Genomic DNA, 14,851 nt, shown 5'->3' on the forward strand with positions numbered 1-14,851 from the left:
ATGCAGAAGAGTACTTGTTCCAGAGAGTCTGTGAAACGATCTCAAGGGACCATGAAAACAAGCAAGGAACAATAAGGGAATGTGGCTAACCTGCATCCATTGGATGAAGGGTGCACAGCAGGTGTCTGTGCTTACCAATGCCTTGTATTACATATGCAAGTATTAGATAAACAATGGTTGGAAATGTTATAAATAGACTAGAAATCAACCTTGAAAGGGGGAGCACCGTAGTACTACTCAATGTTAGTGCAGGCAGAATGAGCACACTGAGTCTTGCAGGCTAGGCCTCTCCAGAGTGTGGGATTTGGATCTTGGAAGGGAAAGGAAGGTGACCTGATCATAGGAGGGTTAGAATGGCTGAGAAGTCAAAGGATATTGAACCCAAAGAAGAAAAAGCTGGATGATGGGGTGGTGGTGAGTGGAGACAATTTCTTTGATTCTCTAAAGGGCACCTGCAATGGAAATAGCAGACTTATTACTGGGAAACAGATTTTTGTAGAGTATACGGAAAAGCTTTTTACCAATTAGACAAGCCAAAAAGAAGGGTGTGTTTGAACAGTCATAGGAAATGATTCATTCTCAGCTACCCCACTCTCTGACAGGTTCTGATTATGTAGCACAGGATGTGTTTTAATAGACTGGATGGGTAATGAATTTTCAAGGATTTCGAAGAAAGACCTCATGAATCTGATAAATTCAAAAGCCAGTGACCACCAGGCCCTTCCAATGATGTTTATGTTTTTGTGTTATCTCTCAGCTTAGGGAGTTTGGGCATTTTGGGAGTAAAATATTACATGGGGGCATCTTGCTTTAGCATGAACTATTTCAACATAATACTTAGCAGTTAGGAACATTTACTTGTCTTTTAGAAATTAACTTTTCACTGGGGTAAAAGTCAAAATGCTTTTATTTGAGAAACTGTCAGTCAACATGAGAACAGGTCTTAAGAAAACAAAAGTGCAAGGGAACAATATGACAAACACTGAAATACTTAGCAGCTCATGAATATACACCTTCAAGTTGCTGTGAGACAACCTGCTTTCTACAACTTCCTTCCTTCATTATCACCCTTCATTGAGAAGTGAAATCACTCTTTAATTTTATGCACATGCAATGTGGTACCCATAGTGACCAGAAGAGACTATCAGATCCCCTGGAACTGGAGTTACAGACTGTTGCGAGCTGCCATGTTGGTGCTGGGAACTGAACCTTGGTCTTCTAGAGAAACAGCGAGTGCTCTTAACCGTTCAGTCATCTCTGCAGACCTTAAATCCAACCTTTTATCTAATGCTTCCATGAGGTTGGCATACAGAAGATTCATCTGAGAAAAAAAAAAGCAGACAGACTTTGGGTAAAAGAAAAAAACAAGCAGTGTGGGAAAGCTTCCCAGAGCCACAGTGACAGCACAGAAGTCTGGCCCTTGCAGTCTGAGATCCAAGTTGCTATTGGGAATACACATAGTCCTTCCTTGAGGAAGAGGAATCCCAGGGTAGTAGGTCTGTTTAATTAGAAACAGGCAGCTCTAGTGAGAGAGGAGGTAATCAAAACAGAAAAGAATCATTGTTCTTATTTGGTAACAAGGCTTTTTCCTTACCAAACCTACCCTGGTTAGCTAATAGTCTAGATGCTTGAAACAGAATAGTCCCTGGAGAAATGCCTGTTTGACCATCCATTGTTTGCACAGAGGCCAGCCCTTATCCAAACACATTGGCACGGACAGTGATATATCTTTCCAGAGTTCACTCCTGGCAGTCTTTGTAATTAGATTCCATCCAGTATCCCAGTTTCCTCTTCTACACCCTTTTTGGTTTCACTCTAAGAAATTACTACACAATATCCTACCACATGAAATGTTACTGAAGCACTGAGTTCTTCAAAGATGAAGATCTTTACCTAGTCAAGCAAGGTAGGATGTGTCCTTATGGGAGCCTGTCATGCCTTCTGTACCCTCTAAGTTTTGCCACCCACTGCAGGGTTCTCCCCCTCCTACCTTTGCTTTATAGCTTGTTTTGAGGGAGCTAAGGTGGCCAAGCAACTCCAATGCCATTCTAGACCACCTTTCTGCAGCTATACACTTGTTCCTGCTATACATCAATATTCCAATATTCCAAGCCTTGATCATCAGCCATACAATCTCCTCTTCTGGGTAGTTTTCCTGAAATCAAAGAAGAGTGGGTGTTTTCAGTTGTCATTGCCACTAGTGATAATAACACGATTACGTCCCATTATTGTTAAATAAGAGGCGCTAGGCTCGCACTGAGGAAAGGCCGCTCCTAGAGAGCAGGAGAGCACCTTGAGGGTATGGCAGTTGTAGAATGTTCCATTTCGAAGTCTTAGGAAGTGACAGCAGTATGGAAAGAAGCACAGAAGCCCTCTTCTACTAAAAAAGTAAACCCAGAGGACCAGGTCTCCCGAATCAAGAGAAAAATCTGTATCCTGCTTGGATCTTTCATTACTGCCATCCTCAGCCAATTATCTCTTCAATTTTGAGATGGTCAAGAAACCGATTTACTGAGTCTCTTAATTTCCTTGATCAGAATGATATTCCTATTCTTGCAACAGTAATATTAATAGTGTTGAGATAATCTACTAAGCTATGAACAAAGGTCACATTTCTGAGAGGGTGCCACAGCCTTATCAGTGGATTTTAACACCACTAATCACAAAGTTCCATGAACATCTTTGTAGTATCCTACAATAGTGAAAAGAGATGGTGTAAGGAGCTACTGCCCTTGTACATGGAGATGGGAAACAGAGCATTCATGCTGAAGTTTTCATTTACCCACTATGTTTCAGGCTCTGGAGGGCAAAGATCTCATGGGCTTTTATTCATTATTGTCTTGCTTAATATGGGTTCCTTGCTATGTTGCCTAGTCTGCTTTGAAATTCCTGGGTTGTAGTGATGGTGCCATCTTAGCCTTCCAAGTGCTAGAACTACACACCCATACTACCATACCCAGCTGTTGCTGTCATTCAATCATATCTATAAAAATATGATAAGACACTACGATAATGAGGGTACTGAAAGAGATAAGGCAAAGCTCTCATCTTAAAGGGCATGCGGCAGCTTTGTAGAAATAAGGCATTCACATATAAAGATGACTTCATGGGACTGAGATTATATCTCAGTGACAGAATGAGTGCTTATCTAGTTTGTGAGGCCTTGGATTCCACCCATAGTACGACACGGGAAAATGAATTCCCAAGGTATTATTAAGGCTTCGTTAGTGACATGGACATGCGGTGCCCTGGTACAGTAATGGAAAAGAGTAGAGACAGTCTAGTTTGCCTGAAATATTAGCCTTATAAACACTTTTTAAATTTAGTCATTACTTTCTCTCCATTCCTATAGCAAGCTTTACATTTCTCTAAGTTATATCACATAATTTTGAAATGTTATATATTTATTTATTTCAGCCTGTTGGATTTTTTGTGGTACAGAATTTTTTATTTCATTTTTGTATCCTTGGAGTCCAACACTACACCTGACATACAATAAAGGCACAAGTTTGCTGAATGAATTAATGAATGAACAAATGATTCAATCTTCCATCAAATGCCACCTTCTCAGTGACATTTACCTTGATTGTCTACAACCTCTTATATAGAATTTATGAAGCTCAAAAAGGAGTAAGACCAGAATGTGGATGGCTTAGTCCTTCTTAGAAGGGAGAACAAAACAGGGGAGGAAATACAAGGTCATATAGAGGAGCAGGGATTAAAGAAAGGATCTACAGAGACTGCCTCACCTGGAGAACCACCCCATATACAGCCACCAAACCCAAGCACTATTGCTGATGCCAAGAAGTGTTTACTAGCAGGGACCAGACATGGATGTCTCCTCAGAGGCTCTTCCAGAGTCATACAGATACAGATGAGAATGCTTACATCTAAACATCAGACTGAACACGGGGACCCCAGTGAAAGAGCTAGAGAAAGGACTGAAATGGCTGAAAGGTTTGCACCCTCATGGGAAGAACAACATCATCATCAGCCAAGGCACTGAGGTGGAAAGGGTGATTGGGAGAGGGAATACCTCCATGGAATCAAGTTGAGGGGGAGGAGAGAGGGGGAGTGTGGGGGAAAGGGTATAACATTTGAAATGTAAATACAGAGAATATCCAATAAAATAAAAAAAAAACCAACTTCTTGTATAAACTTTTGTTCTCTGAAATTTTGTTCATAACCCTATAAAGCATTCCTAATGCATCACTATCTTTCTCCTTCACTCATCGGGGGTGAAGTGACTTTACAGCAAAAGGTCATTCACATTTGTGTATTTACAGCCAGGCACAGTATTTGGTGTGCATAGTAAGAATGTGGTTATCTTAACTACATGAATGAAAAGGTGATCAAACAAATATGATCTTATACGGAGACATGAAGAAGGTCTAGATCTACAGAGATTATATGAAATGTCTGGACTAGGCAAAGCCACAGTGAAAGACAGAAGGTAAATGGTTGCTGGAGACTGGAGGAGATTTTAGGGTGCTGCCAGGAGCTGGCATGTCTTCTATCATGAAAACCTTTTCACTAAACATTTTAAATGCCATATTCAGCAGATCTCTGAAGAGCTTAAGTATTCAGTTACTTGCTTTAGTCTTAACTTTGAAAATATACACAAGAGGCTAAATAAAGCCTATTCTTGTAATTAATCACATTAGTACTTTACTGTAGTTAGAATTATATAGTATTAAGTATTGAATCTATGGCATCATGCTTGCCAGTTAAGTATTCTATTAACTGAACTAGTAGATTCCTTGCCCCACACAATGGTTTTAAGGCTCATGGATGCTACAGCATGTATCAGTGTACTATTCCTTTTTTGCCATAATATTCCATTATATAGAAATGACAAAATACATATTTATTAGTCAGTTAATAAGACATTTTGGTTGTTTATCTTCTTCCTGTATGAGTGAGTCTGCTCTGAGCATTTGTGGATGATTTGTTATTTGTATGCATTTCTCTGGGGATGGAGTTTCTGCATCACATGGTAATTATACTAACCTTCTGAGCTGCTGCCCCTCTATTCTTTTCTCCTCTTTTTCTAGTACTGGGAATCAAATCCAGGACCTTCCACGTTCAAGGCATGTATTCTACCACTGAGCTACACTCCCACCCTTCAGCTGCTTCTCAAAGCACCACTTTATGATCACAGTCTCTGTTGAGAGTGCCAATCATTTGTCAGAGTGCTCTCTCTGTGTTTTTGAGTATAGCCATCTGATTGGGTATAAAAGTGGCACACAACTTCATTATTGCATTTACATGTGCATATTTATGGTAATTATTTATGCCGAACATCTTTTTATATGCTTACTGGTCATAAGAATATCTTCTCTGGAAAAATGCCAGCTTCTATACTTTGTCCACTGGAGGAGAATGTGGTTGTCTTTATGGAGCTGTACGATTTCTTTATACATGCCAATGTAAAATCTCATTGCCATTTACTACCAAGCTTCCAGTCAGCTTTTTATTCCATAATGGTGTCTTTTACAGAAAAATAATTAATTTTTTCTCAAAATTGTATATTTTCATTTTATTGGATATTTTTATGGTAGGATATCTAAAATTCCATTTCCCTACACAAGATCATGAAGGATTAAAAATGTCTGTTTTAGAAGTACTGAGCCAGATGTAGTGCTGTATGGTATACAGCAGATGCAACGGGATCAGGGGTCTAAGTTTATCCTCAGCTATGTAATGACTCTGAGGACAGGCAGGGCTACACGAAACCTTGCCTTAAAAATAGCAACAAGGGTTGGAGAGATGGTTTAGTGGTTAACTTTCCAGAGGTCCTGAGTTCAATCCCCAGCAACCACATGGTGGCTCACAACCATCTGTAATGGGATCTGATGTCCTCTTCTGGCGTGTCTGAAGACAGATACAGTGTATTCACACACATAAGATGAATACATAAATCTTTTAAAAAATAACAAAATAAAATCTTTGAGTTAGCAATGAATGTTAAGCAATGAAATAGTAGATTACTTGTATGGAATATCTGTGAGGCTCAACAACTCCTAAGAAAGGTAACCAAATTGCATAGAATAATACATAACAATGAAATTGTCCATGACAAGACTGGTGATTAAGAAATAGAAAATATAGATTTGTTCCATTTTGTTTGGTATATTCTTTATGTATCTTAGGCTCTTCTTGAACTCACTATGTATCCAGGCTCATCTCAAACTTACAGTCTTCTTGTACCAGTCTCTCCAGTGCTAAGGTTATAAATATGTCCCACTATGTCTGGCTCGGGGACATAGGTTTTAAGTGAAGTAGCAGGAAATAGTGTGTAAACTGTACACAGCCAGGGAGAGGAGGAGATGATGGTTGATAAACAAAACAATGTTGATTATAGTATGGGAAAGAGAACATCTTGTTTTTTTTTAAGTTGGATGAGGTTCAGAGTAAGAATTTAAAAAATATAGGAGCTTCTAGAGGCTTGTGGGAAAGAAAATGATATATAAAGGTTTTATTTTGGGGAAGATATACTTGATAAGGATACACAGGAAAAACCAAGCTTTCAAAGTCTAATTCTAAGATACCTTTGCATAAACCACAATTCCAACACCAGGGACATATGAGATTTTGATGAAGGGAAACCCAAATATCACCATATTGTGAAGAAAAAATTTTACATTCATTTCTCAGCTTTTTCATTATATATATTTACATGATTAGTATAAAATATTTAATGTCTCAATTGACAAAACAATAAATTTAACTTAGTGTAGGTGTGCACACAGGGAGCTGAGACTGGAGGAGCACGTGTTTAACACTGGCCTGAAATACACACTGAGACTCTATTTAAGATATTTCATTTGGTAACCTCAAAGGCTGTTCTATCCTAGTCATAGAATCAAAATTTATGTCTCTTAGATCCTAACAGTGTTACCTAAACAAGAGATGATCAAAAAAGAGCAGACACTATTGTGAAATGAGTTTCTAAGATATCAGCGTGTGTACAAGTCACTTGGGAGTATTGTTAAAATTCGTTATTTTTGTTCCTCAAAGCCCTGCTTCATCTCCTAGAGACTTAATCTCTTGGGGAGAAGACCCAGAGTCCCCTAATTCTTTCCCACCATCCACTTCAGCTTTTCCTCCTAACATGTCTCTATTCCTTTGTGACTCCTGCCAACATGCAAAAGAGCCATTGTCTAACAGGGACCCACAATGGCTGTGCTAGTATGGGACTAAGGAAGCCCACAGTTAATACATTTGTCTAAGTTGCAGAGTGGGCAACAGCAATTAAAGTATAAAACACATACACAATGGTGAAACGAAATATATATACTTCAAATGTCATAACTCCTGATGCCTATATTCCAGCACAAAACCACAAGCATAAACAACTAAGAAAATATGCCTCTTCCGGAAACTAACAACCCCATTGTAATGGGTTTCAAGAGAAGCAATTTAGCTGAAGCACAACACAAACATAACAATTATGAATATGTTCAAGAACCTTAAAGAAGATATAAATAAAAAAGACCACAAAAACATAATTCTTGAATAAAATAATAAAAACAATTAAACACACACGAAAGCAAAAATTAACAAAGAAATAAAATAAATATTGTAAGTACAAAATGAAACAAATTTGGAAATAAAAACCTCAAGATGCCCAACAAAAGCCTCAGGGTTGGGGGATTTCAGAGAGGCTCCACCCTCTTAGATGGGAAGGGAAGGGGAAATGGGGGAAGGATTGTGGGAGGGGGTGACTGGGAGGGGGCAGTGAACGAGATGTAAAGTGGATTAAAAAAAAAAAAAAAAGCAGAAGCCATCCAGGAAATCTGGCACATTGTGAAAAGTCCAAACCTCTTAATTAAGAACAAGGGAAAGAAACCCAGGTAAGCGGGACAGAAAATATTTTTAACAAAATCATAGAAAAACATTTTCTAAACCTAAGGAAATAGATGCATATCAAGGCTCAAGAGATGAACAACAAATAGATGAAACATCCCATGATACAGAACAAAGAACAGATAGTGAAAGGAGGCCTCGTAGAGTAACATCTGACTTTCCAGTGCAGACTTTGAAAGTCAGAAGGGCTAGGATTGATGTTCTCTAAGTTCTGAGAGGTCACATGTGTCAGCCCGGAATACCATGCCCAGCAAAACTATCAATCACAACTGACCGAGAAATAAAAGCATCTCATGGCAAAAACAAATTTAAGCAGTTTCTGCTTAACAATCTAGCTCTATAGAAGTCACTAGAAGGAGAGCTTTAAGTTTGAAGAGAAGGTTAACTACACCCAAGAGGACACAAGGAATAAATAATCCCAGCACAGATAATCAAAAGGTATCAAGAAGCCTACATCAAAAATAATAGGAATTAATAAATAAATACTGTTTACTAATAACTCTCATTATTAATGGCTACAATTCTCTAATAAGCTAACATACTAGCAGGCTGGATCCAAGAAATGTATCTCATCATCAAGGAAAGACATCAACTAGGGGTAAATGAATAGAAAATAGTTTTCAAAACAGATGGGCCCAAGAAGCAAGAAGATGTAGCTATTTTAATATCTGATAAAATGGACTTTATACCAAAATCTTAAGAAATAGAAGAATATTACATATTCATTAAAGGAAAAATTTATCAAGAGCCTATAACAGTTTAAAAATATTCATGCACCAAACATGAGGGCAATCAAGTTTATAAAAGAAAGAGTACTACAGCTAAAAAAAAATCGAGTATGAATATTGACTCCACTACAGTGATAGCTGGTGTTTTCAATATCCCACTGTAGCCAATAGACGATGAACCAGACAAGAACTAGACAGAGAAATACCGTAGTTAAATAACACCATAAATCAAATACTAAAGAATAAACTTTCTCTTAGCAATTCATGAAATGTTCTCCAAAATGGACTATATATTATGGGGGAAGAACAAGTCTCAACAGATACAACACCCTGCGCTTTGTCTGTTTTCCATGGGTTAAAGCTGGGTATTCACAATAGAAACAACAAAAGATTACAAACTCAGAAGCATAAGAACTCACTACTGAAAAGTGAGTCAAGACTGAAATCAAGAAGTAGATTAAAGCTGGAGGAAGCTGAGGAGGAGGGTGACCCTATAGGAGGATCAGCAGTCTCAACTAACCTGGACCTCTGAGATCACCAACCAGGCAGCACACACCAGTTGATATGGGGCCTCCAACACATATACAGCAGAGGACTGTGAGGTCTGGGTTCTGTCAGAGAAGATGCACCTAATCCTCAAGGGACTGAGGGCCCCAGGGAGTTTAGAGGTCTGGTGGGGTGGGTAGGGTGGGAACATCCTTGTGGAGACAGGAGGAGGTATGGGATGTGGAACAGTAGGAGGGTAGACCGGGAGGGGAATAAAATCTTGAGTGTAAAAAAAAAAAAAAGGAAAAATTAAACCTTTCTGAAACTGAATGAAAATGAAAATGGAACATACCTGTCTTAGTTAGGGTTACTACTGCTGTGATGAAACACAGACTAAAACAACTTGGGGAGGAATGGGTTTATTCAGCTTATATTTCCACATCACAGTTCACTATCAGAGGAAGTCAGCATAGGTCCTCAAGCAGGTTAGGAACCTGGCAGCAGGAGCTGATTCAGAGACCATGGAGGAGGCTGCTTACTGGCTTGCTCCTCATAGCTTGATCACCCTGTACAGAACCCAAAACCACCTGCTCAGGGATGGCACCACCCACAGTGGGCTGGGCCCTCCTCCATCAATCACTAAGAAAATGCCAGGCTTGTCAAAGCCTGATCTTATGGGGGCATTTTCTCAACTGAGGATCCCTCCTCTCTGATGACTCCTCATATGTAAAGTTGACATAAAACCAGCCAGTACAACATCCAAACCCATGGGAAACAATGAAGGCAATTCTAAGAGGCAAATCGGTAACCCTAAGTGCCTTCATTAAAAAATACTGGGGAGATCTAATGTTAATAATATAATGACACACTTGAAAGTTCTAGAAAAATAAAAAATAATACCCCCCAAATGAGTAGATGGCAGGAAATACTCAAACTTAGAGCAAAAATCAATAAAATAAAAATAACAATAATAAAGCAATACAAATAATGAAATGGAGAATCAAAAAATCAGTACAGTTGACAAACTCATAGCCAAATTAACCAAGAGATAAAGGTCCAAGTTAATAAAATTAGAGAGGAAATGGAGAAAATTTAAGTGACCCAAAAAATTCTCTGAGCACAGAAAATCTGGAGAACCATAATGACAAATTGTTTTAAAAGTCATTTTTTTGTACTCCATCAAACTAGAAAATCTGAAAAAGAGGAATTTATTGTTTTTGTTTTTGAGATAGGAATTTCAGTATATAGCCCTGGCTGTCCTGAAACTCATTATGTAGACCAGGTTGGTATTGAACTCAGAGATCCACCTGCCTCTGCCTCCTAAGTGCTGGGATTAAATGAAGGAGCATTTCCTAATTCTTTTTTCAAACTTACTATTACCCTGATAACAAAACCACACAAAGCCCTAAATCCCCAATTTACAAATAAAATTCAGTTATGAACATGAATGCAGATATTCTTAATAAAATACTTTCAGCCTGAATCCAAGAACATATCAAATAGATCATATACCATGATCAAGTAGGCTCCATCCTGGAGATTAAGGGTTGGCTCAACACATGTAAATCAATAAAAATAATTCACCATATAAGCTGACTTGAAAGAAAAAACCCATATGATCACCATAATGCAGAAAAGGCTTTTTCACAAAATCCAACATCTTTTCATGATAAAAGTCCCAGAGAGACTAAGGTTCAAGGGACATACTCAGTATAATGAAGGCATTTTATGGTAAGCCCACCGCCAATATCATTCTAAATGGAGAGAAATTCAAAGCAATTCCACCAAAATTAGGATGAAGACAAGGTTGTCCACTCTGTATCTATTCAATATAGCACTTGGTGTCTTAGCTAGAACAATACTAAAGGAGATCAAGGGGATACAAATTGGAAAGGAAGAAGTCAAAGTATTACTATTTGCAGATGATAAGATAGTATACAATAGTAACCCCAAAAATTCCATCAGAGAACCTCTACCGCTGATAAACACCTTCAGACAAGTAGCTGGATACAAAAGTAATCCACAAAAATTGGGAGTGTTCTTATATGTGAACAACAAACAGACTGAAAAAGAATTCAGTGAAACAGTATTTTCCACGATAGCCTCAAAAGTATCCTGGGATGACTCTAAGCAAGTGAAAGAAGCCCTAAGGGCCAGCAGAAAGAATGGAAACAGGCAACCAGGGGAGGTAGGAGGTTGTAAGGATCCCCAGAATGTACCAGGGACCTGGGAGGTGACCTTAGATGAAATGCCCTACAGTGGGGAGAGGAAACTAGTAGAGCCCACCTCCAGCAGAAAAACAGGGCATCAAGTGAGAGATGGCGTTGCCAACCCTTCAGTCAAAAACTCTGACTCATAACTATTCCTGTTTAAGAACAGCAGGGACAAAAGTGGATAAGAGCCTGAGGAAAAGAAGGTTTAGTGACAGTCCCAAAGTGGGATCCAGCTGAAGGGGAGTCCCCAAGGCCTGACACCATTACTGATGCTATGGAGTTCCCACAAAAAAAGGAGCCTATCATGACTGCCCTCTGAAAGACCCAACAAGCAGCTGAGAGTTAGATGCAGATATTTGCACCCAACCAATGGACAGAAGTTGCTGACCCCTGTGGTTGAATTAGGGAAAAGCTGGAAGAAGCTGAGGAGGGTGACCTTGTTGAAGGAACAGCAGTCTAAATTAACCTGGACCCCTAAGATCTCTCAGACACTGGATCACCAACCAGGCAGCATACACCATCTGATATGAGGCCCCCAACACATATACAGCAGAGGACTGCCTGGTCTGGGTTCAGTCAGAGAAGACACACCTAACCCTTGAGAAACTTGAGGCCCCATGGAATGGGGAAACCTGGTGGGGTGTGGAGAGGTGTGGGAACATTCTCTTGGAGATAGGGGAGGAGGAATGGGATAAGGGACTGTTGGAAGGGAGAACAGGAGGGGGATACCAACTGGACTGTAAAAAAAGATTAAAGATAATTAAAAAAAAAACACAAAACTTTTAAGACACTGAAGGAAAAAATGCAAACAAAACAAAACAAAAAAAGCACGAGAAGATTGGAAGATCTCCCATGTGTATGGCTTAGTATGGGGTAATATGGTGAAAATAGACATATCAAAAGCAATTAACAGATTTAATGCAATCCCTGTCAAATTTCCAATATAATCCATCATGAAAACTGAGAAAAACAAAAACAAAAAAATCCAAAAGTTAAAATTTTAAATTCATATAGAAACACAATAAAACCAGAATAGCTAAGTCCTGGTTAATAAAAGAACTGTTGGAGGTATTATCACTCCGGTTTTCAAGTTGTTTTACAGAGAAATAATAATTTAAAAAGAAACCATCATTGCATTGACACAAAACCAGGCACATTGGTCAATGAAATAGAATTGAAGATACAGGCATAATTCCACCCAGCAACAGAATTTGTTTTATTTTTAAGAAGCCTAAAATATACCCTGGAGAAAAGACGAGCATTATCCACAAAGAGTACTGGTCAAACTGTATTAGCTACATGTAGAAAATTGAAAATAGATCCATATCTATGATTCTGCACAAAAGAAACAGATCCAGGGCTTCAACATAAGACCAAGCACACCAAGTCTGATAGAAGAGAACATAGGGAATAGGCTTGAACTCACTGACACAGGAAAAGTCTTTCTGATTGAACCCAATAGCAAAGGCATTAGGACCAACAATAAAGAAATGGTACCTCATGAAGCGAAAAAGCTTCTGTATGGGAAAGGACATTATCATTCAAGCAACTAGCAGCCTACACAACTGGAAAAAACTTTATCAATTATATAACTGATAGGATGTATCTAGAATATATAAAGAACTAAAAAATGAATATCAAGAAAACAAGTGAGCTAATTTTAAAAGGTGGTGTAGAACTAAACAGATCTCTAAACAGATCTCAAAAGTTGAAACACAAATGACTGAGAGACACTTAAAAACTGTTCAACACCTTTAGCCATCAGGGAACTGCAAATTAAAATTTCTTTAATATTTCATTTTACCCCAGTCATAATAGCAAAGACCAATAAAATAAATGACAGCACACGCTAGTGAGGAACCCTTTTTCATTGTTGGTAAGAGTACAAATTTGTACAGTCATTCTGGAAAACAGTGTGGATGTTTTTCAAAAAGCTGAAAACATATCTATCAGAAAATACAGCTATACCCTCCTGGTATATATATATTATATAAAACCAAAAACTCTGCATCTTACTACAGAGATGCTTGTTTGTCCTTGTTCATTGCTGCTCTATTCATAATAGCTAGAAATTAGAAACATCCTAGATGGCCAGCTGATGAATGGATAACAAAAAATGTGGTACATTTATACAGTGTAATATCATTTACCTGTTAAGAAAAATTAAATTTGCATGTAAATGGCTGGAAACAGAAGCAATTACCTTAAATGAGGTAACAAAGATCACAAAAGATAAATATTTTTTTTTTCTTTTACATGGATGTTAGCTTTTAAGCTTTAGATATATGTGTTTTATTAAGAATATCCAAAGTTTATGTGGCTAGTAAGGGATCAGGAGAGAGGAGGGATTCTTCTAAGGGAAGGAACAGAGAATATAGCAATATAGATATAGTAGAAACTAGAATAAGAATATTAAATGTGGAAGGGATGGGAGGGAAGGTTAAAGGAGGGAATATGGGGAGGGGAAACTAAAACTTAAAAGCCTCTTTGGAAAGCCATATGAAAATCAATTACCATAAAAGCTTCCTAAAATATATACATATATGAAAAGAATTTAAATGTAGTCATCACATAATGGGGTAGACAAGACCCTAAGTAAACATCTTATGCCAGCAATTAAAACCTCTAACTCCAGGGATAAGTTCCATGTTGTTGAGTCAATGACCACAGGGGCCTTAGAGACCTCTATAAACACCATAGGCTATTGTCAAGGCTATTGGTTACTCTGCAAAACCTGGTGATAAGGCCTGATTGCTAAAGACACCACTTATTTATGTCATTAAACAGAGAACTCAAACTGGTGCCCAGCTAAAAGCTTCACCCTTATTGACCTACATTCATATGCTAGAAGGTACTCTTTAAGCTACTGGCGGAGAAAAGTCATTATTGCTGTCACTGATTTATAAACCCTTTGACCTACAATGGTGTCTTCCCTACAACATATACTGGTGCAATAGTGGCACAAATATTATGGGAGTGACCCATCACTCTTTGATTGGATTTAAAGTGCACTCCATGAGATAGAGTTCATACCTCACATTAAAGTAGCCAACAACCTGTGACTAGATATAGGTCATAGGCCTTAGGGAAAAATCTACTATTATTCTGCTAAAGAAATATAGGAATATGTACAATAACTCCTATGTCCATAGATCGGGTGATTCAATCAACCCTCACCAGAGAAGCTACTTTTTGCAGTAGATGGAAACCTATAGACAAAGAGGTGGAAAGAGTGTAGGAGCCAGAGGTGATAGATGACTTCAAGGAAACACCTTCCAGATACAATAGGACTGACACACATAAAAACCCCAGTCTATTATAGCATGCAGAGGACCTGCTTAGGTTGAAACTAGAAACGTTCATTCTAGCAATGGAAAAGGGAGGTTGATACAAGTCCCATCTCAACCAAGAACTTATCTGACATTGATACAGTATAGGAAACTTTCATTTTCCCTGTGTGTACTAGAAGAAAGAACATTCCTTTCTTTTACAAAGAATGCTAAAGCCATTTACCCAATGAACTACTTTCTTTGGAAGTTTGCTTCTCTGTGTGAC

At 38.3% G+C, this 14,851-nt stretch overlaps 1 protein-coding gene across 1 annotated transcript in view; it reads right to left on the reverse strand.

Moving 5' to 3' along the window:
- Window positions 1–1,165: 1,165 nt before the first annotated feature.
- Window positions 1,166–14,851, reverse strand: part of TEX11 (testis expressed 11) — a gene marked incomplete at both ends in the record, with an annotated part of 185,322 nt that continues 171,636 nt past the window's right edge. The window contains 2 exons of the mRNA XM_080910083.1: window positions 1,166–1,321; window positions 1,991–2,155. Coding sequence (XP_080766209.1) covers window positions 1,166–1,321; window positions 1,991–2,155 — 321 coding nt within the window. The remainder of the gene's footprint in view (window positions 1,322–1,990; window positions 2,156–14,851) is intronic.

The sequence above is a fragment of the Micromys minutus genome (assembly GCF_963924665.1).
Source record: "Micromys minutus genome assembly, chromosome: X".
Taxonomy (NCBI): Eukaryota; Metazoa; Chordata; class Mammalia; order Rodentia; family Muridae; genus Micromys; species Micromys minutus.